Below are 20766 nucleotides of genomic sequence, written 5' to 3'. Positions count from 1 at the left end.
GACACTCACTTTGTGCTCCATTCTACCCTTTCTACCCGCCTTGTCCTCCTCTCCAGAAGTAAAAGATAGTGGTGAGGGTAGAGGTCCTATCCACAAGGCTGTGGTGGGACTGGCTGAGCCCTGAGTGCTCATTATGATGCAAGCAGAAGAGAGCTGGACACTGAGTCAGGAGAGCTGAGCTGTCCCTTGCTTTGGGTCTGCCTCTGGTTTGCTCTGTGGCCTTGGGCAAGTGACTCTCCTTCTCTGAACCTCAGTTGCTACCTCTGTACAAGGAGGTGGGTAGATTCTCATGCTCTCATTCCACAAATACTTATTGATCATCTAATGTGCACCAAGCCTTGGGAAGGCCCTAAGGAGACTCCGGGGAACCAGGTGCATGGGGAGATCACACCCCAATGTGGGAATGGGGACACTGACAATAGACATGTAAACAACATATAGGATGGCTGTCATTTTTGTTAAGGGCCACGAAAGACCTAAAAATGCCCTCTGATAGAGGGTAAGAGACGGTGGGGGCTGACCTGCTTTAGACAGGGGGTCAGGGAAGACCTCTGGGGAGAGGACATTTGAGCTGAGGCCTGAGGCTGAGCAGGAACCAGCCACACAGCTCTGGGGGAGGAGAGTCCTCACCAGAGGGACAGGCAAGGGCAGAAGCTGGGTCGGGGGAATGAGTGAGCATGGCCTGGCACAGCCTGGGAGAGCAAGGAAGCCCAGCGGCCTGCAGGGCCTGAGCACAAGGGTGAGGAGAGGGGAGGAGGTTGGAGTCCCAGCTGTAGGCAGTCCCACAGCACATCCCGGGCCCACCTGCCCTGGGAAGGCTCTGAGCAGGGGCCACCTGGTCTGACTTTTGCACAGTCTCACAGCGTTTGGCTATGATGTCTCCTGCCCCAGCCAGTCAGCTTCGACTCCGGCAAATTGAGCCTCCCCTGAGTGGCGATGGCTGGGCCAGGGGCGGGGCAGGCACGGGCAGGGGACAACAGCTGCTCCCCAGCGGGCCCCTTGCTCACTCCCTCACTCACTGGGCTTTGCCCGGGAGGCAGGGCCCCACCTGGGTTAGCTATTAATGAGCAGAGCATGGGTGAGCCCCAGAGAGCCCCAGGGAGGGGCCCCACCTGGGGTGGGGAGTCCTGAGTCTCTGGCCCCATGTTCCCCCAGCAGGCCTGCCTCTGCCCCTTCCTTGTTTTGTGGCCTTGGACAAGTCGCTTAGCTTCACTGGGTCTCAGTGGACCCTCCTAGAAAAGGGCTTCGGAAGACTCCTCCCCTGGCCCCTACCAGCCCAGCTCTCTGCAGGTCCACTCAGCTCCTGCCTCCCTTGCTGCTCCATAACACCCTGTCTGGGGCCTTTGCCATGGACTGCTTGCTCAGGCTCAGCCTTCACGGCCCTGAGTCTCTGCTCAATGCCACCTCCTTAGGCCGCCAGGACCACCCCAGTCAGAGTAGAGCTGCCCCTCTCCTCCGTATCGCTGAGCCATTCTGTCTGGGTTCACGGTCATTCTAGACTGCATTCCTTTATTTGACACACAGCTCCTCTGTGCCTGGCACTGTCCTAGGTGCTGGGGACAGCAGAGAACTCAACACACCACCACCCCCCCGCCCCGCCTTCCCCAGAGAGCACATTCTAGTGCGTGAGACACAGTAAGACAAAGAAAGCAGGAGGGGGTGGGGAATTGCGGGGACTATGGTGGTGGGGTGGGGGTCACAGAGACAGCCACACTGGAGCATGAGGCTCTGAAGAAGCAGAGGCAGAGTTTGGGGCTCTGCTGGAAAGGTCGGGGCAGAGGCCCTGAGGAGGCATTTTACCTTCCTCTCTCGAATGTGCCTCCAGTGGGCGAGGACAAGGCATGTCTTCCCTATTGCTCCATTCTGGGCGCCCAGCACATGGGTGGTGCTTGAGAAAAGCTGGCATTGCTGTCACGGTGGGTGGTTGGAGGATTACAGACAGCGCAGAGCCTCTGAACAGGCCCAGCCTGCGCACGGGGCCTGCTGGCCTGGGTGTGAGGGACCCGGTTGGGGAGCCCTCCACAGGAGGAGCCTCCCAGGGCACAGGGAGGCCGAGAGAGCCAGCAGGGGAGGAAGAGGCAGGGACAGTAGCTGGGCAGGTCTGCAGGGGACTCCCATGCTGTGTAGAGAGTCAGGAGTTATCCTGAGGGCTGAGGGCAGCAGTCAGGAGGGCCTGGGGAATGGATGACATGATTAGATCTAGGCTTTGAACAACCCTTTTGGCTCCATTGTGGAGAACAGAGTGGTTCTCAGTGGGACCAGGGGATGGAGCGGAGGCAGGGAGGCAGTGAGAAGACAGAACAGGGGCCTGGGAGAGCAGGAAGCCTCCCAACCCCGCACGGCTGGGGGTGGGAGGGGGACCTATTCATCACAAGAAGAACCAGGGTTCAGTGAGCTCTCACACCCAGCATCCACACAGCGCCCCCTACCCCCAACCCCACAGAGCCCCTGGCTGCCCACCAGGCCCCATTCCAGACCAAGGAGACAGCAGGAACACAGAACTCAGGACAGAAATCCCTGCCCTCCTGGGAGAGACCAACGATAAACATGATAAGTAAACTGTATAGTGTGTGAAATCGTCCTAAGTGTGAAGGGGAAAGAAAGAAAGAAGTGGGGAAGAAGACAGGGAGTGGCAGGTGGCAGGAGGCACGTTGAAATTGTGGACAGGACACTGGGAAGTCCTCCCCAGGAGGAGCCTTCTGCACTCGTGCTGCTGGGGGAGGAACATTCCAGGGAGCCAGCGCAGTGAGGCAGGAGCTGGAGTGGGGAGAACCGGGGTTAGGGGGGCAGGCAAGGAGAGAGAGGGCCTGTAGGGTGGGGAGCATGGAGGGCCTCAGAGGTCTTTATAAGACCTGGAGCTTTTCTGAGTGAGGGGCCACTGCAGGGTAGAGCACAGGAGGCTGCGTGCCATTCTCCTCGGAGCAGGGTCCCTCTGGCTGCTGTGTGACTAGAGGACAGGCAGCCGGGGCTGCAGCCGGGAGAACAGGAGGCAGCTGGGGCGAAGATCCCGGCAGGAGATGATGGAGCCTGGTCCAGGGGAGGTGAGGAGTGCTGAAAACTGAGATGCATTTAGAAGTTAGAGCAGCAGGACTTGCTGATGCATCTCCTGTGGGATGTGAGAGAGAGAAGGAGGGAGAGAGCGAGTCAGAGAGAGGGAGAAGTGCGAGGCGGGAGCTAGTGTTCTGGCCCGGCACTGGGAAGAGCGAGGAAGGTTGAGGGTAGAACAGGTCGATGTGCAAATATCGGGAGAGCAGATTGGAATGAGGCAAACGAGGGAGGCGCTGTGGAGGAAGAAGGTGGATTGCTGCACTGGGAGCTCAGGGGAGATGTCTAGGTTGGCGACAGCAGTGTGGGGGACCCACAGAGAAATCGTCTTTAAAGCTGGCCAGGGAGGAAGGTAGACAGAGATAAACAGAGGACTGGGACTGAGCCTGGGGCCCCCAACCTTGAGAGGTGGGGGAGAGATGGTGGAAGAAGCAGAAACGAGGCTGAGAAGGAGCAGCCGAGAAGTCAGAGGAAAACCAGAACATTCGGACAGCCAGCCAGGAAGGCGTTGAAGAGGCAGGGAGAGTTACTGCGTCAGTGCTGCTGTGTGTCAAGGAGGAGGAGGGCCAGGGATGGCACTGGTTTAGGACCAGGGCGGTCCTCGGTGTTCTGCAGGGGAGGTCAAAACCCAAGGGGAGCAGGTTCAAGGGCAGAGTGGGGATGGTGAGGATACACACGCTTTCAAGGAGCTCCATCTCAGGGTCAGAGAGAGCGGGGTGGCAGGGGAGGGGACGTGGGCTCAGAGAAACAAATCAGCCTTGTTCAGGTCTATCTGGTAGGGAGGGAAAGGCTGAGGAGTTCTAAGAGGAAGGGAGAGTTGCTGGAGCAATATCTCAGGGAAGACAGAGGGAAGGGGCCACTGAATCATCCCTACGACCACAGGAGATGAGCAATGTTATCCTTTCCACTTCACAGATGTGGAAATGGCAGCACAGAGAGGTTGGTTCTCCGGCCCCAGGTCACACAGCTGGGCAGTGATGGTGAATCTCTGCCACTCTTTGGTCCCCTTCATGGGCCTGGGTTGTTATCCTGGTTGACAGATAAGGCCCAGAGAGGTTCAGTTCCTTGGCTCAGTTCCAGTGTCCAGGTTAGGAGGTTGATTTGACAGGATGTTGTTTGGAGAGTCTGGGGAGGAGAGGCATGGCCAAGAGTGACTCCTGTTCTCAGCATGGTTCCCTGGGGGCCTCAGGAGCCATTCCCTGGGCTGGGAATTGGGAGAGAAGCAGCTTTTCAGAAGATGTTGAGCTTGTCTGCAATGTGCATGAGTTTTCCTCTGTGTAAAATAGGGCTGATCATGGAGTTGACCTCACTGAGTTCTTCTGAGACTCAAATGAGTCCACGTACTAAAGCCCTTAGAACTGGGAGCAGCACTGAGGAAATGTCCTGTGGGTCCCATTATTCTGAGTCTGCCTAGTTGGATGCACAGTAGGGCTTCCAGTTGTGCATGAGCAGGTGGCTCACAGGTGAGCCTGGCAGGACAAGAGGGCTGATGGGAAACTCAGGACTACATGGCCCTTCGGGGTCCTTCCTGGAGGAGCCTCAACCCCAAGTTTAGTCCCTGTATTTGAAGGCCCAGCCTTCCAAGGACCCCAAAAGCCCTTTAGAAGCTCCAAGGGTGGGGCATCTGGAAGATGGTCCGGGGAAAATTTCTTCCTTTCTCAAAGGTCTTCGTTATAGAATGGGTGTCTTGATTCTCACCTTGTGCAGATGTGGTGATTGTAAGACGTGCTGAGTGAGCCCTGGGACCGAGACTTAGGAGGGCTGGACACCTACCTGCTCTACCCTAATTTGCTGTGTCACCTTGGACAAGTAGCCTGACCTCTCTGGGCTTTATCTGTAAAACCTGGATGATGTGAGGGCCCCTGCAGACTATTGACTCCATTGTGATTTAGAGCTTTCCGATTTCATTAGGTGGCAAGTCCTCAGAGATACCTGCGGAGTTTTTCAGCTTCAAAGGCCTGCTTCTCACCAGAGCAGGACAGGGGCTGGAGCAAGGAGAATGCAGGGCCACTTGGGTCTGAAGGGCCCCACCTTGGGACAGCCGTATCCCAAGCATAATTTCTCGGGTGCCTGGGGTGGCATCTTGGATGGCATCTTGGCTGGCCTGTGTTTCATTGATTCAAGACAGAGGAACTATGGCTCCCATTTTCCAGTTGTCCCCATTTTATACCATGAGCAAACTGAGGCTCAAAGGAAACATAGCTCACCTACTCATCTCTTGCCACAACGCCAGGCCACCCCTGAGGAGCTGGCTCTCAGGGTGCAGACCTCAGATCCTCAAGGGCATACATCAGCCTCTGCCCTTCGTTCTCCCATGCAGCTCTGGTATGTGGCATCTCCCATGTGTCAGGCCCTGTCCTGGGCACTGGAGACACTGAGAGGACTCAGATGAGGTCCTGGCCTCCTCTAGTGGAAAAGACACATGTGAACAGAAACAAAGAGAAGTTGAGAGGGGCTGGGACACCAGGGAGGAGAGATTAATTCTGACCTAAGCATCTAGGGAGGCTTCCTGGAAGAGGAGGCACCCGCAATGGATCTGGACCACCATTAGTAACTGTTACCATCTTTTGAGCAATAGCCTAAGGCTTCAGAACGTGGTCTCATCACACCTTCCCAGTCCTGATCGAGGCAGGTACTTCCTCTAGTCCCCTGTTACCAGTGAGAAGACTGAGGATCAGAGAGTTGGAGTGACATGTTCAGAGGGACCTGAGCCCATTTCCAAGGCCCACCCTCCCCAGGCTGAGGCAGCAGGGGAATTCGCCCCCAGCCTGACAGCCTCAACCCAGGAGGCCCAGGTCTTCTTCTGGTCGAGTGTCCCCGGAGCCCGGTTTCACTTCCCAAAACACAGACCTATTTTGGATCCTGCTGACTTCCTTTCTCACCCATGGCCGTTCAGGCTCTGAGGACTGGGCAACCATAGGATGGACTTGGTGCCCCTGGGCCTTTCCCAACGCCTGTCTTACACCACAGCCCTGGAGCCTTCTCCCTGCTGGCCCCTGGGGGAGGGCACTGACCGCAGGGGGCTGGCGGGATCTGCTGCCCGGCAGCCTCCTCCCCCACCAGCTAGCTCAGCGGTCCGGCTCCCAAGCCCCACTCAGCCTGAGCTTGTGAGGGTGGGAGGCTTGGGCCGGATCCAAGTCCCGGCCCCACTATGTCCTGGCCTGGTGACCCCCAGCAAACTGTTTCCCTCCCTGGACTTCAGTTTCCTTGCCTGTGACAGGAGACTAAGGTGGTCTCCCACCTGGAGTTGTTAGAACCACATGAGAGTGAATCCAGTTTAAGAGCTATACACCAGACCCTGTTCTAGGCACTGGTGATCCAAAGATTCTTGCCCTCGGGAAGCTGAAATCCTACTGTGGGGTGAGGGGGGTCAAGGGAGCTGGGGAAAAACAATATGAATGAGTCGATTAAACAGTATATTAGAAAATGATGCAAATTATGGAGAAAATGAAGCCGACAATGGAATGTGTGTGTGATGGGAGGAGGGGTTTGCCGTTTTTAGTAGGGTGGTCATGGGAGGCCTCCCCAGAAGGTGACATCTGATGACTTGAAAGAGGTGAGGGAGCCGGCCCTGCAGACATCTGGGAAGGACATGCAGGCAAAGGGCACAGCACGTGCAAATGCCTTGAGGTAAGAATACAAACACGGCAGGCAGAGAGTTGCTGCCGCAGGGACTGAGGGCCAGAGACTGGGGACAGAGGCCCAGGCAGGGACAGGGAGGCAGAGCTTGAAGGCCTCAAGGCCAAGGTCAGGACTTAACTATGAGAGAGGTGGGGAGGCTTGAGGGCAGTGGAGAGACGTGATCTGACTTGTGTGTGAGCCGTTTGCCTCCAGCTGCCTGATGGAAGGGGTACCTTGGGGTGGGGCGAGGCTGGCACAGCCATCCTGCTGGTGACCGGGGGCAGCAGCACGGTGGTGAGTGGTCAGATTCTGGTTGTAGTTTGAAGGTGAAGCCAAAGGTATTTGCTGATAGATCAGGTGTAGGGGTGGGAGAAAAGTGGGCAGGGATGACTCCAAGGTTTTTGGCCTGAACAACAGGAAGAATGGAGTTTGTGTTTCCTGAGATGGGAAGGCAGTGGAGGGGCAGATGTGGGGGTGGAAATTGGGAGCTGAGGCTTGGACACATGCTGCTAAGATGCCCTCAACCCTCTGAGTGGTGAGGCCAAGTCAGCAGGTGGGCAAACAGGTCTGGAGGGCAGGGAAAGGGGCAGGCTGGGCTCAGGGTCAGCCTCTGCTCCCAGGTCTCCGATTCTCATCCTGCCTCCTGCAGGCCAGTCAGTCCCTGGCTGCCAGATAGGTCTCTTAAGAACTGAAACCAGGTTGTGGACAGATCTTTCCAGTATAATGACTTCCCACTGCTCTAGCCTAGAGTCCAAACTCCTCGCCCAGCCTGGTCCCAGCCCACCTCTCCAGCCTCATCTCCCTTCAGCCTGCCAGCTTTAGTTTGTACTTTGTGCCAACCTCAGGGCCTTTGAACTTGCTCTGCTTGCTCTGCTGGGTTCTGATCTGCTCGTTACCTGCTTGATGGCCCTGGATATGGCTCAACCTTTTTGGGGCCTCAATTTCTCTATTTATAAAAGGGGAATCTCGGAGTCCTCGAGCCCTAAAGATGGTCCTTACATTTCCATGTTTTGGTGCTTTGGGAGCCATGGGAAAGCTGCCCTTCTTTGCTCTGTTCATGCCTGGTGAGACCTTGGGAGGATGTTTTGTGTTCACCACCTCCTCAGGCTTACCTGACTTCTGGGGTCTGTCGAGGGTACTGGCTGCTGGAGGGAGGGAGACGTGGTCCCTGGGCTTACATCCCTGGAGGTAAAGATTTGGACAGAACAGTATGACCTCGAGCGCGTCCTTCCCTGCTCTGAGCCTTAGTTTCCTTACCTGTAGAATGGGGCTTGTGATGGCTGAGAGGTCTGGCCACAATGGGTAGGGTGTCTGGCACACTGCTCATCCAACAAGCACTCACAGCGCCTGCCCGGGGCTGGGCTGGCTGCCCGATGGCGGGGGTGAGAGTCAGCCCTGGCCTCACAGAGCCTGCCCAGCGGGCACTTGGCAAATGACGTGATTACCAAGCAGGACACGCCCAGGGTGCCACCGCAGGGGAGGTGGGGCCTCTAGCTGTGCTTTCCAATAACACCCACTGCCCAGGTCTCCTCAGTGGGCAAGACCCGGCCAGGATCTCCCTCCAAGACACCACTCCCCAGGCCAACACATCTCTTTTCATCCTTTGGCTCCTGGGCCCTTCAGAGCCAAGAAATCATAAGAGCAGGGGCATGAGCCCCACTTCTGCCAGTCACAAACTGTGGGACTTAGACAGGTGACTTGCCTGGGCCTTGGTTTTCACATCTGTAAAATGAGGTAATGAGAGGGCCTGCTTCCTGGGGTGGTTCTGAGGATTCAGTGGATTGTAAAGTACCATAGGACTGAAAAAATGGTCGCCATGCTGATTGAAGCCCTTCTGGTACATTTTCTCTGTGGACCTGAGGGCAAGAAGCAAGGGCCTGACACGTCTTAGCTCCAGTCCCTTGTTTCACAGAGAGGATGAATCACTTCCTCCTGCTTCTGGCCAGGTCAGCTCTGCAATTCACGTGTGTCAGAAGTTGTCCCAGACCACTTCCTGCTCTCAGTGCTCTATTCTATTTACCCATTAACCCAGGTTTCCGCCATTTTACAGATGAGGCAACTGAGGCACAGAGAGGTACAGTGACCCAACCAAGGTCACACAGCTGGAGAGTGGCAGAGCTGGCATTCAAACCCAGGCAACCTCGTTCTATACAGATACCCAAACCCTTAGAGTGCTTCTCACCAGCATTCTCCACTCCCAGAGGCTGCCACACAGTGTTATCGGTCATCTGAAGCCACGTGGTCATCCCAGGGTCAAATCCAGAGATCGTCTTCCTCAGCCCAGCAGGAGAAAGGTCTCCAAGTTCAAGAACCACAGATTCCCATCTTCACCTTGCTGCTGCCAGGCCAGGAAAACCTTGGACCAATCTCTTCCGTTTTTTTGCCTCAGTTTCTACCTCTGTCAAATGGAGAATAGAAAACCCTTCCAGCTCTGTTCACCCTGGGTCCTGCCCCAGCTCTGCCGTGTATTTGCTCTGTGACCTTCCTCCAGCCAGCATGCCACCTGGGGCTGCTTCCCTTGTCTGAAAACTGGAGCTGATGCTTCCTATCTGCCTTTCCCCTGGTCTCAGGATGGCTGGGAGAGCCCCACGGAAAAGGCTGTGAGGAGCTCCCCAGACACCCCCAGCCCATCCTCTGCAGGTGGGGCCTGTCAGCAGCTCAGCTCCTGACCAAGAATGGGGAGGCCATCCATCCATCCATTCAATAGCTGTTAGTTGAGCATCTATTCGGTGCTGAGCACCAGAGCACAGCAGAGACTGAGACCGATCTGGAATTCTCGTAGAATTTACAGTCTGGGGAAGGCCAGATATTAATAAGGAAACCACATACATGTGAAAAGCACTGGTGGTTAAATGTTACAAAGAAGGGATGCAGGGGGGTACCCCATGAAAGCAAGCTGTAGAGGAGGATCTTAGGGAGGGAGGGGTTTTTAGCAAGTGATGGTTGAGCTGAGCACTGTAAGAATGAGTTGGAGTTAATAAGATGAACTTGTGGCAAGAGGAGAAGGGTTTGGGCAGAGGTCCTGGGCTGGGAGGGAGTGACATGTCCAGAGTCACATAGCTTGTGAAAGGGGCCTGAGGCCATTCCCAGGACCCTGGCAAATGTAAGGAAGCAAAGGAAGGTCAGTGTGTCTGAAACCTCCAGTGATGGCTGGTGGGGGCGTTGGAGGAGCAGGGTCAGACTCACTGGGTCAGCCGTGGCTTTCACAGTTTCAGGAGAAAAGGGGTCTTGGAAACCACCCAAACTGCTCATGGTACAGACTGGGAAACTGAGACTCAGTTGGGTAAGGGACTTGGCCAAGGTCAAAGCAAGTTGGGGCAGACCCAGGGTTAGAATTTAGGCTTCCTGACATCTCGCCAGGGCTCTTTCTGCATCTGGAGAGAAGCCCGAGAGAAGTGGGAGAAAACCAAATGTTAATTTAGCACCTACAATGTGACCCAGAGTCCTGTGCACATGTACACATGCATGCACGCACGCACACACACACATACACACACACACACATTTCACTACTGGGTCTCTGAGCCTAAGGCCAGGGCCGTGGCCCTGAGAATCCCTTTCAAAAAAGAGAGGAAGAGGAACGTAGGAGGTCATTTGATCCAGACCCCTGCCACTGGCCTCAAGGCCTTATTCCACTGCCTCATTTGAAATCCTCCATGGTGAATAGAAATTGCAATCCCCATTTTGTAGGTGAGCAAACCAAGGGAAGGAGAAAGTGAGGCACTGACTTAAAGTCCCCCAGTAATCATCAGCCAAAGCATCTTAACTCCTAGTTTAGTGCTCTTTCTGAAGTCACTCATAGCTCAGGTTTGAGCCATCTGGCGGGGAGGAAGTCCTTCCTGCTGCCTATCTGAAATCTCTCCTGCTTTGCTCTGTCAATTTCCCCTGGTTTGGTTGGCTGAAGATGTGGAGAAGTGTTGCAATGCTCCTCACGATCCTTGACTATCATCTTGGAGAGGACTGAGCTGATGTAGGAGATTCAGGGACAGCCCTTGTCTGCCATGAATCTGAATCCAGGGTACCGGTTTGCTGGAGGTGGGGCGGTAGCCAGGCCCATATGCCACTGGGGCCTTTTCTCTAAGGGAAGCTTCTGGGAAACCTCTGGAAAGACTTCCTTGGGGAAGACGTCCTTCCAGATCACCCCCAAGGACAACACTCTCCCCAGGATGCAGCTGCCCAGGGGCTGAGCTCATGGTCAGCAACCAGCAGAACTCAAGGCCTCAGATCCACTCCCATGGTCAGAGGCGGCCTTGCGTTTCCTTCATACACATGCCTGTTCAACTTGCTTGTCAAAAACCACTCAACAAAATCCAATTTATGGAGCCAATAGGAAATGGGGGAAATCCCTCTAAACAAAAAATGCCTCTTTGCAAATCAGGCAGGAGGAAGGCCTGACAGCTGGGCATCTACGCGAGCCAGCCCCGTGCTGAGACCTAGATTCAAACCCTGTGGAGGGGAGCCCAGCCTGCTCCTAGCATTTAGTTGGCATCTTTCTCCAGAGAGACCCACACCTCAGGGCTCAGTGTGCCCAGCATTTCCTGAGAAAGCTGAGGTCATAGAGATGCTAGCAGTGATTTACTGAGGGCCTACTGTGTGCTGGGTGCTCTGCTAAGTGTTTCTACATGGACTGCTTCACTTCAACCCCCACAGCACTCCCATGAGGTAAGTGCTGTTACTGCCAACACCTTACAAGTGAGAAAATTGAAACTCAGAGAGTTGAAATCCTTTGGCTAAGGACACACTGCTGGAAAGAGGGGCACAAGGCAGCGCCTTCACTGCTAACATTTTGCTGCAGAGATGACTTGTGCCTAAAAGGGGCCAGAGGTATAGTGGGGAGAACTGGGTAAGGGGGTAGGAGGTTGGACCCTAGGCCCAGTTCTGCTGTCAACTGTCTACATGAGTCCTTGTCCCTCTCTGGGACTCAATTTCCCCACTCCTGAAATGGAGCAAACTGGTGCATAGGTTCACTGTGCCTGTTGGCAAATTAAAGGCTTTGAGAAGTCCTGAAGTTAAAAACAAAACAAAACAAAACCCAGTGGGTGGTTGACTCCAGTTGACCAGCAAAAATCTTTACTTAATGGTTCACAAGGCCTCAAGGCAGTATGACTTTGAGTTGAGTCCCTGTTAGTAAGTTAGTTGACAGCCATGAATGGGCCTGTTGGGAGATAAGCAGTGAATAAGCGTGACCCTACTTTTGAGGAGCTCCTCATCTGGAGAGAAGGTAGCCAAATAGATGATAATAACCAAATTGTGTGGTCACTGCTCTGAAGGAGACCACCTGGGGTGCTCAAGGTGCCAGGAGAAGAGACTGGGGGTCAAGGGAAATCTGGCAGACAGGATGACAGTCAAATGGGGTTTGAAGGATGAGTAAACCAGGAAGAGACTTGAAGGCAGAGGGGAGTAAGGAAGCCCCAATGAGGGGAACAGCATATATAAATTATAGCCATGTGAAGGGTATGTTGTTCAGAGGAATGGAGAGCTCAGTGTGGCTGACACAGAGAGGGATAGACCAGAATAGGAGAGTGAAAGGCCTTGAATGCTAAGCTGAGGACTTTGGAATTTATTCTAGGGAATAACAGAGGTCATAATTGAGATAAGAGATCCTTTGGGTTGGGGTGGTGGGGAAGACGTACAGGCCAGGAGTCCAGTGAGGAGGTTGGTAAGCTGTCTGGTTCCAGACCAGAGGAGGCCCAAACTGCATTGAACAGATAGTGTATCTAACAAGGGTCTTTTGGTTGCAAGAAATCCAGCACCAAGAGACCTAAGTGAAAATAAAAAGGGCCTTCAGGCACGCCTGAATCAAGGGGCTCAAACAATGTTGTCAGAAATCTAGCCACCATCACAGTGGTCAAGGGGGTGGGATGATTTTGATGGCCAGGGTTCAGGTCTGTCCTGCTCCAGCTACATGCTCTAGAGAAGGAGTAGGGGGAGTTTCTCAGAGACATTTCAGATGACCAGGAGAAGAATGTTGCTGGGCAGGTGAGAGCAACAGCCCACCACTCGGGTTGGGGACTGCTTGTGGCTTTTAGTGGAGGATGGGCCCTTGCTCAGCCCAGGCCTCTGAGGCTGAGGCACATAACCGAGAGCTGGTGTGGTCAGGGCAGGCTTCATGGAGGACACAGGCCTAGGAGTGATGCAAGAGTTCGGACCCGGGAGAACAGAGGTATGGAGGTGAGAGCAAGCAGGATGTCTTCTGGAGCCAGCGAGCATGCCAGGCCCGGAGGGCTGGTGGAGGGGAGTGGAGGCAGGCGAGGCTGGAACTAGAAGTTAGAGGTCCTTGAGTGCCACGCCTCCTGTGGCCTAACTGGCCGCCCTCTTAGAATATACAGGTCAGGGGGAAACGGTGGCTTCATCTTCCACAACCGCCCAGGGCTGCCCACTGCCCACTCAGCGAGGCCCATAGCTGGCCAGGCATTCAAGGCCCTGCGTTCCGCTGCTCCCACAGGGCCTCTCAGCTCTCCCAAGTGGGCCGGCCCACCACACTCCAAACACACCATTCCCTTTTCCACCTTCAAACCTCTGCTCTGGCTGTTTCCTTGCCCTAAAATCCACTCTCCTTTGGTATTTCCACCCATCCTCCGAAGGCCAGTTAAAAGCCTTGGCCCCCAGGAAGCTTCAGTAGGATGGTCCTCTGTTCACTTTTGACCTCACAGAGCTCTTTATTTAGGATTTTTATTGACATGCCCCTTGGGCCAGCTGGCCTGATGGGGGCAGGGTGGCAGTGACATGTGCACGGGTTTTGGAGCCAGTCAGATCTGGGTTCGGACTCTCCCTCTGCCACTCACTAGTCTTGTGACCTTGAACACATCACCTGACCTCCCCTTGGTGACATTTTCTGACCTATAGAATATGAACAAGGCCTCACAGGAGGCCAAAATATGGTTATGTGCACAAAGTTCTTGGCACATAGTAGGCCCTCACGCAGCCATGCAGCTCTATTTTTGTGGGTATTCAAATTATGAATTACGTCTATCTCACCCTCTTTTGGCTTTGGTCAGGCCGGGACCACATCTGGTTTTTTCCCAGTCCCCCAGTGCCTGGCACATAGTAGGGGATTTGTAAGGGCTGACCTATCAGTTCTCCTGGGCTGTGCAGACCCACTGTCCCCAGCCCTCCCCTCCCAGGTGAGGCTGGGAGTAGGCCCCATGGCCCCACACCTGCTCTCTGAGGCTGACCCGGCAAGCTGCTAAGTGCCCGCATCCAGCATCAATAAATTACTGGCGAGTTCAGGTGACGGGATAGATCCAGTGTCAGCTTCCTCTGTGTCCTGCAGGAAGGCTCAGGCTCTGGGGATCCCCCTCCATGAACCTCCCCTATGAAAGGCTCCATCATTATAACAGTGTTGCTCACAGGGCACCTACTGTGCGCCAGGTCCCACCTGGGCACTTTGCACCCACAAAGATTCTGCAAAGTAGGTACTAGCTCCATTTTACAGATGAGGAACTGAGGCTTGAGGAAGGGAAGTGACTTGCAACAGACAAAATGAATAACAACATAAATCTTCCTGGATCTCATTGCGAATTTTAGTTACAACCAATGCAATTGTGAACACACACACGCACACACACATGCAAACACACTTAGGGTTTCTTCATTCACTCATTTATTCAACAAATATATATTGAACACCTACTATAGACCAGGCTGTCCTGAGTGTTGGAGATACTGCAGTCCACAAGACAAAATCCCTGCCTTTTTGATACGTAGGTTGCAATGCATGAGGTGAACAGAAACAAGAAACGAATACACTTTATAATAGAAGGTGGTGCTGATTCTGTGAAGATGAATAAAACAGGACAGGGGATAGAGAGACACTGGGGACTATTTTTGAAAGGGTGGTCAAGGAGGGCTCAGCTGGGGCAATGACATTTGAATGAAATCCTTATCTCTTTCCGCTTTGGTTTTTGGCAGAGATGCTGGACTCAAGGGCTTCTCAAACTCTGTGAGGTGGGCCAAATGTTTCCCACTTGGGTGTGGTTGACAGCGAGGGTCACTATAGGAGCGGAGACATTGCTCTCCTTCCTCTTGTCTTCACCCTGAGTGCCTCTGTCCAAGGAACCCCCAGGGCAGGGCTTCTCTGAGATGCTCATCTGAGCCTCCTTTATGTGTCCTCATGGCAGCTTTTTGTTTTCTAATTCTCAGCCTATTTGTTACAATCTTTTAAAAGTCAGCTGGTCCCTGAGTGTCATGGTGGCTGGGGCCAGGTCCAGCTTGTTTACGGCAGTGATCTCAACACTAAGCATGGCATCTGACCCACAGAGGCTGTTCAAACAAACATCGGAATGAGTGGCAGATGGACATGGTGATAATAGAAGCTAACATTTATTGAGTGTTTATTCGCACTACAGCCCTGTGAATGAGATATAATTATTATCCCCATTTTACTGATTTTGAAAACTGAGGCTTAGAGAAATCAAGGCACTCATGTCAGGTCACTCAATGGCAGAACCTGCCAGGAGGAGCATGTTAAATGCTGACTGATTGATTCGGGGGAGGCAGAGTAGTAGGGGGCAAAATGCTATAGATGTCAGTCTGAGATGTGTATTTTGAGAACCAGCCCTTCCATTCATCCCTTCATTCGCTCATTTATTCAGTAATTATTAAATCTCAGCCACGGCGCTAGGCACTGGTAGGTACAGGTAATCAGGCAATCATGATATTGTGTGGTCAGAGCCAGGATGGGGAAAGCCCAGGGGTCTATGAAGGGCCACAGATGCCCCTGAACCAACCTGAGGGGTCAGGAAGCCTTTCTGGGTGAGACAGCCCCAGAGCAGCCGGTCACCATGGCCGAGTGGGCTGTAGGGTAAGATGCTTGGGTGCAGGGGTGGCAGTAAGTGCACAGCCCCTGATGGAAGTGGCACTAGTGCCTGTCAGTGGAAACCAAGCCTCCTTGAGCCTCTGGGGCCTCGCCGCTCCTCCCAGCCTCTGGTGGACTGGCCTCTGTGGGGGCCTGAGTCACTCTGCCCCACCCCAGGCCTGGAACTCTGCCCCACCCGAGGCTGGGCTGGGGCCACCTCACCTCTGAGTTTCATTCATCTGGGCCCAGAGTCAGAGCTCAGTTAACAGCAGGTGATCTGGGCCAAACCAGGCCAAAGCCATGTGCCCCGCTGGTAGCCCTGAAACTCTTCCCTTCTGTGAGGCTCAGTTTACCCATCTGTAAAGGCTGAGTTTAGACTGTACACTCTCTGCAGACCCTTCCTTACTTAACCTCCTGTGACTCCATACATTACTATCAGTATTGGAAGTGGACAAGAGTCCTGGGGGTCTAGACTCCCTGTGCTTCAATCCCAGCCGCCCCTGGACATCTGGATGAAGGGTTAAAAAAAAAAAAAAAAACAGGAGTTCACTGACCTACAGTTCACTGACTATGGGAAGAAGGAGGACAGTTGCCCCCTAGGACTGGTTGCCCATCCGCTGTCCCACTCTCACCCACAAGCGGTGTACTGTAAGAAACTTATCTTCTATCCAGCATGCTCTGGGGCAGGACCCCTGCTAAAGGATGTCACTGACATGAACAGGCCAGAGGTCCAGGGATCTGCTTCTGCATAAGGGGGGATGGGCTGCAGTAGGCCATTCTCATCCTTGGCTCAGCCACCTCCATCTTTTCCTAGTACCTCGGGGGGCAAGAGGCTGGGATGTGCCTGGTGTAAAGTGAGCTGACATGTGGTAGGAGAAACCAAGGCTTTGACCTAAGCCCCTTGACCACAGACCCCTGGCTCCTGTAGCTGCCCTCCATGCCTCATTTCCTCTCTACTCCCCTGTTTAAAACTCACTGATGGTTTCCCATCATGTCTAAAATGTAATCCAAAGTTTTTCCCATGGTCTCCTGCCTTCCAACCCCTCCTCACTTACTTCACTCTAGCCACACTGGCCTTTCAATTGCTGGAAAATGTTATCTCTTTCCTACCTCAGGACCTTTGAACATGCCGTTCCCCTACTTGGAATGCTCTTCCCTTACACTGTAGCATGGCTGATTCCTTGTCATTTAAGTCCCTCCTCAAATTTACCTTCTCAGAGGGGTCTTTCCTGATCCCCCTAAGAAAAGCGGTCCCTCTTGTCCATTATTTGCTATCACAGCTCCCTATTTCCATCATGGCCCTTTCCCTAAGCTGCAATTATTGATGGTTGGTTTGTTCAGTGGCCTTCTTCCCCACCCACTGGCGAGCTCTGAGGGGACAAGGACCTTGGGGATCCCATAGCTAAATCCCCAACACCTGGTGCATAACGGCTGCTCAAGAAATGTTTGTTGAATGAATGAAACATAAAAAGTATCAACACAGTTCATCTTCCTCCTTGAATATTTTGGAGCCTCTGTGAAAGAGAAAATGGCATTTACTGAGCACCTGTTATATATGCCAGGCTGTCTCACATAAATTATTTTTGCTAAATCATTATATCCATGATGGTCTCCCTATTATACAGATGATGAAGTTGGGGTTCAGTGACCTGCCTGAGGTCAACCAGCAAAGAGTGGACTGATGGGTTCATTCAGTTGGAAAGTATTCTTTGTGCCATGGCAAATGGTAGTCTAAAGTCTGTTTGACTCTACCCAAAGCCCATGTTCTTTTCATTGTACTACACCTTTGGCCACACTAGAACTCAGCCCAAGATGGGCAACCAGGTTTTCAGGTTCTGAACGGCAAGCAAAGACCCAGACTGCATGGAGAGGTGGTCTGGCTTAATGGTGATTGAAGTAGGTCTTGGAACTGGATAGAGACCCAGGCTTAAACAGGGGGCCCACCAAGGGCACCAAAGCACACTTGCTGAAAGTGATCATTAGCATTGCTAGGCTAGAGCACCTCTGTTCTCAGGAAGGGAGTCAGCTGCAATGGTAAGTGTCAAGGGATCATATTGGAAAAGTCAGGGCATGGGCTTCCAAAGCATGCAGAACCTCCTCCCTGACCTGGAGTTTTGTGCCTTTTGGGTAGTGCCTTGCCCTCTGTGAGCCCCAGTAGTCATCTCTGACAAATGGGCATGCTAGCATGGAACCAAAAAGAGCTCTTAGGAAGATAAAGAGGAAAAATGACTGTGGAGTTGTTGGTATATATAAAGTAACAAGGAAATGTAAATTATCTAAAAATAAATCTATGTGAAATGCAGAGAGGGGTTGGGACTTGGAAGACCTCTTGGGTTCTTTCAACAGTTATTGGCACTTTCTGTGTGCCAGGTGCTGTGCTAGGGCCTGGGATATAGGGATTAGTCAGACATGGGCCCTAAGCATCTGGAGCTCCCAGTCCACTGGGAGAAGTGAGCCAGCCACATACAGTGTGGGGATCCCTCCCAGCAGAATGGCAGGGGGAGACTTCCTGTGTGATGCTGTAGCAGGAGCCAGACAGATCTGAGCTGGAACCCTCCTCTCCTCCTGGCATGACCTTGACCAGGTCAGGCCACCTCTCCAAGCCCCAGGCCTTCATCTGTAAAATGGTCCATTCCCTTCTGCCTCTCAGAGTTGCCAGGACCTGGCATTCTGTAGGTACTAGAGTGGGAGGACTTGGGATGAGGGTAGCCAGTTGTTCCTAGGCAGAAAATGGTCCTGCACAGGCCAAAATCTGGGACTCAGGCTTGGACAGTGATTTGCCTGCAGGGGCAGCCTAGGGATACTGTGAGTGGACCCCAGGGAACAGCAGGAAGAGAAGCACAGCTATTTTTCAGACCTGTTAAGAAAGGAGGGCAAAAATCCTGGGGAATTGGCCTGTGCCTTTATTTATGTTAGTAATCTCATTAAGGGGGAGGGGGCTGGCTCTACCCAAGGTCAGTTTCACCTAGGAAGAAGGGGAGATGGCAGGTCCACCTGAGTTTACTCAGAGAGAGATTCTAGGCCAAGGTGCGCCGGGAGAGGCAGGGTGTCTTGGGATGAATTTTTGGGTGTGTTGAGTGTTGCCCCAAACCTTGGTTGGGCTGGCCTGAGGGAGGCCACCGGTCAATGTTGACGACTTCCCTGGGGCCTGGAGCTGTCCCAGGGCAGTGGGGCTGACAGAGGCAAGGCCGCCCAAACTTTGGGGAATTCGATGGGAAGCGAGAGGGGAGGAAGTTTGGGGGCCCCCGAAGGGCGGCGGTTTGGGGTTCCCCAGGGGAACACTGCTCCTCTGGCGCCGGGCTCGCACAGGGGCGGTCAGGTCAGTTTGCCGGCAGGAAGGGAAGGGGCTCTGCCCTGTACCACCCGCGCCGGGCTAAAATCGGGCGGGGCCGCCTGGAAAGGCAGGGACGCTTGTGGCCCGGCACGGTCTGCGCCCGACTCCCTGCAAGACCTCCCGGTCCGGGCGGAGAGCGGCCTGCGAGGCTCAGGGCCAGGCCCGGCCAGAGGGAACTCGGTCCCTGGGCTGGGCACTGCGCGCCTGCGGCTCTTGCCCTCCCGGCGGCTGCGGGCGCGGCAGCCCCTGCGCCCCCAGGGGCCGGGCCGGGGCGGGGGCTGGGCCCCGCGGGCGGGCGCGGGAGGGGGGACGGCGGCTAAGGCTGCGACGCTCTAACAGGTGGGATCCCGCGGCGTGGTGGAGGCGGGCGCGGGAGGAGGAGGAGGAGGAAGAGCAGCGGCAGCGGGAGCCTGAGCAGGAGCAGGATGAGCCGCGCGAGCTGACAGCCGCCGCCGCCGCCCGCGCCCAGGCTCGGTCTCGCTCCCCGCGCCCGGGGCCGCTCCCCGCCTCCCGCCTCCCCCGGCCGCCCGCGGGGCGGCCCGCCCCCTCTGCACCTCCGGGCCCGAAGCTGCCTCCATCGCTCCTGCATCCCGGCCAGGGGGGAGGAGGAGGCGGAGCAGGAGGCGAGCCGGAGCCGCCGCCGCCAACGCCGCCGCCGCCGCCGCCGCCGCCCGAGCAGGACAGAGCGCGCCGCAGCCCCACGCGTCCGGCCGCCGCCCGTGCCCATCAAGCAGCCGCGCCGGAGCCACACCGCGGGACAGCCCGGGCCGCGGCGCGCCCCGGCTCGGCTCGGCCCAGCCCAGCCCAGTCCCGGCACCGGGCGGCCCGGCGGCCGGCCCGCCCCCGAGGGCGCCGGGCGCGGCGGGAGGATGCCGAAGCCGACGCTGCTGCTGCGCGGGGGCTGGGAGCGCGAGCGCAGCCCCGGGGACTCGGAGCTGGGCCGCCAGTTCCGGGACTGGTGCCTGCGCACCTACGGCGACTCGGCCAAAACCAAGACGGTGACACGCAGCAAATACCAGCGGATCGCCGAGGTCCTGCAGGGCGGTGGCGGGACCGGCGCGGGCAGCGGCCCGGCAGCCGGCGAGAAAGGCAAGTTCCAGTTCTGGGTGCGCTCCAAGGGCTTCCGCCTGGGCAGCGGCCGGGAACCCAAGATGGGCCAAGTGGTGTATGTGCCGGTCAAGACGGGCTCGGTGAGTGCGCGCGCGGCTGCCGCGGGCCAGTCCCGCCGCGGGGCTCGGGGCGGGCGGGGGCGGGGTGGGGGTGTGGATGTGTGTCCGAACGTGTGTCCCTGAGGTTGTCCGTGGATCTGGCCCGCCCGAGACGCACGCGTCCCTGCTCACCCGTCCGCCCCAGCCCGCCCGGGCAGCGCTCCGGGTTCGGGGCGTCCCAGCCCCCCTCTGCGCCGCTGCCCCGGCCGTGGCCGTGCCGGGCGGGCTGTCCCGGGCTGCTCACCCCAGCATGTTCCGTCCTCCCGTCCCCTCCCCCAGCCAGCAGGCGGCTGCTCCGAAGCCCAAGCCTCCCCCCGCCCGCCCCGGGGCTGCCTGTCCCGGGCGCCTCGCGCTCCCGCCCCCGGGCCGGCTGGGCGGTGTGTGTGTGTGTGTGTGTGTCTGTGTGTCTGTGTGTGTATGTGAGTGTGTGTGTGTGTGGAGGGTGGTGCCGCGGGAGGGGGGGACAGGGGCAGCCACGGGACGGGGAGTCCGCTCGGCTTCCCAGCGCCAGGGGAGGGGGCCAGCCCGGGTACTGTCTCCCCGACCCCACCCGGGGCTGGCCCGGGGAGGGGCAGCCCGAGCCGCAGCCTGGCGCAGGAGCAGCCTCCCGCGGGTGGGTGGGGCGCCCCCTCCGCCCCCCGGGCCCCTAGCTCCCCCCTCCCTGGGACGGGGGCGGCCTGACCTATCCATCCCCTCCCCTCCCCCGTCCGCGGGGCCGGCCCGGTCCGGGCGGGGTGGCGTGGGGTAGGGGGCGGGGAACC

General features: G+C 55.9%; 1 protein-coding gene across 1 annotated transcript in view; it reads left to right on the top strand.

The window, feature by feature from the left end:
* Positions 1-19396: 19396 nt before the first annotated feature.
* Positions 19397-20766, top strand: part of NOL4L (nucleolar protein 4 like) — a 121787-nt gene continuing 120417 nt past the window's right edge. The window contains exon 1 of the mRNA XM_032462098.1: positions 19397-19987. Within this exon, the coding sequence (XP_032317989.1) occupies positions 19667-19987 (321 nt within the window). The 5' untranslated portion in view covers positions 19397-19666. The remainder of the gene's footprint in view (positions 19988-20766) is intronic.

The sequence above is a fragment of the Camelus ferus genome, chromosome 19 (genome assembly GCF_009834535.1).
Source record: "Camelus ferus isolate YT-003-E chromosome 19, BCGSAC_Cfer_1.0, whole genome shotgun sequence".
NCBI lineage: Eukaryota > Metazoa > Chordata > Mammalia > Artiodactyla > Camelidae > Camelus > Camelus ferus.
The sequence above is the reverse complement of the archived record's forward strand: the minus strand, read 5'-3'. Positions and strand labels throughout refer to the sequence as shown.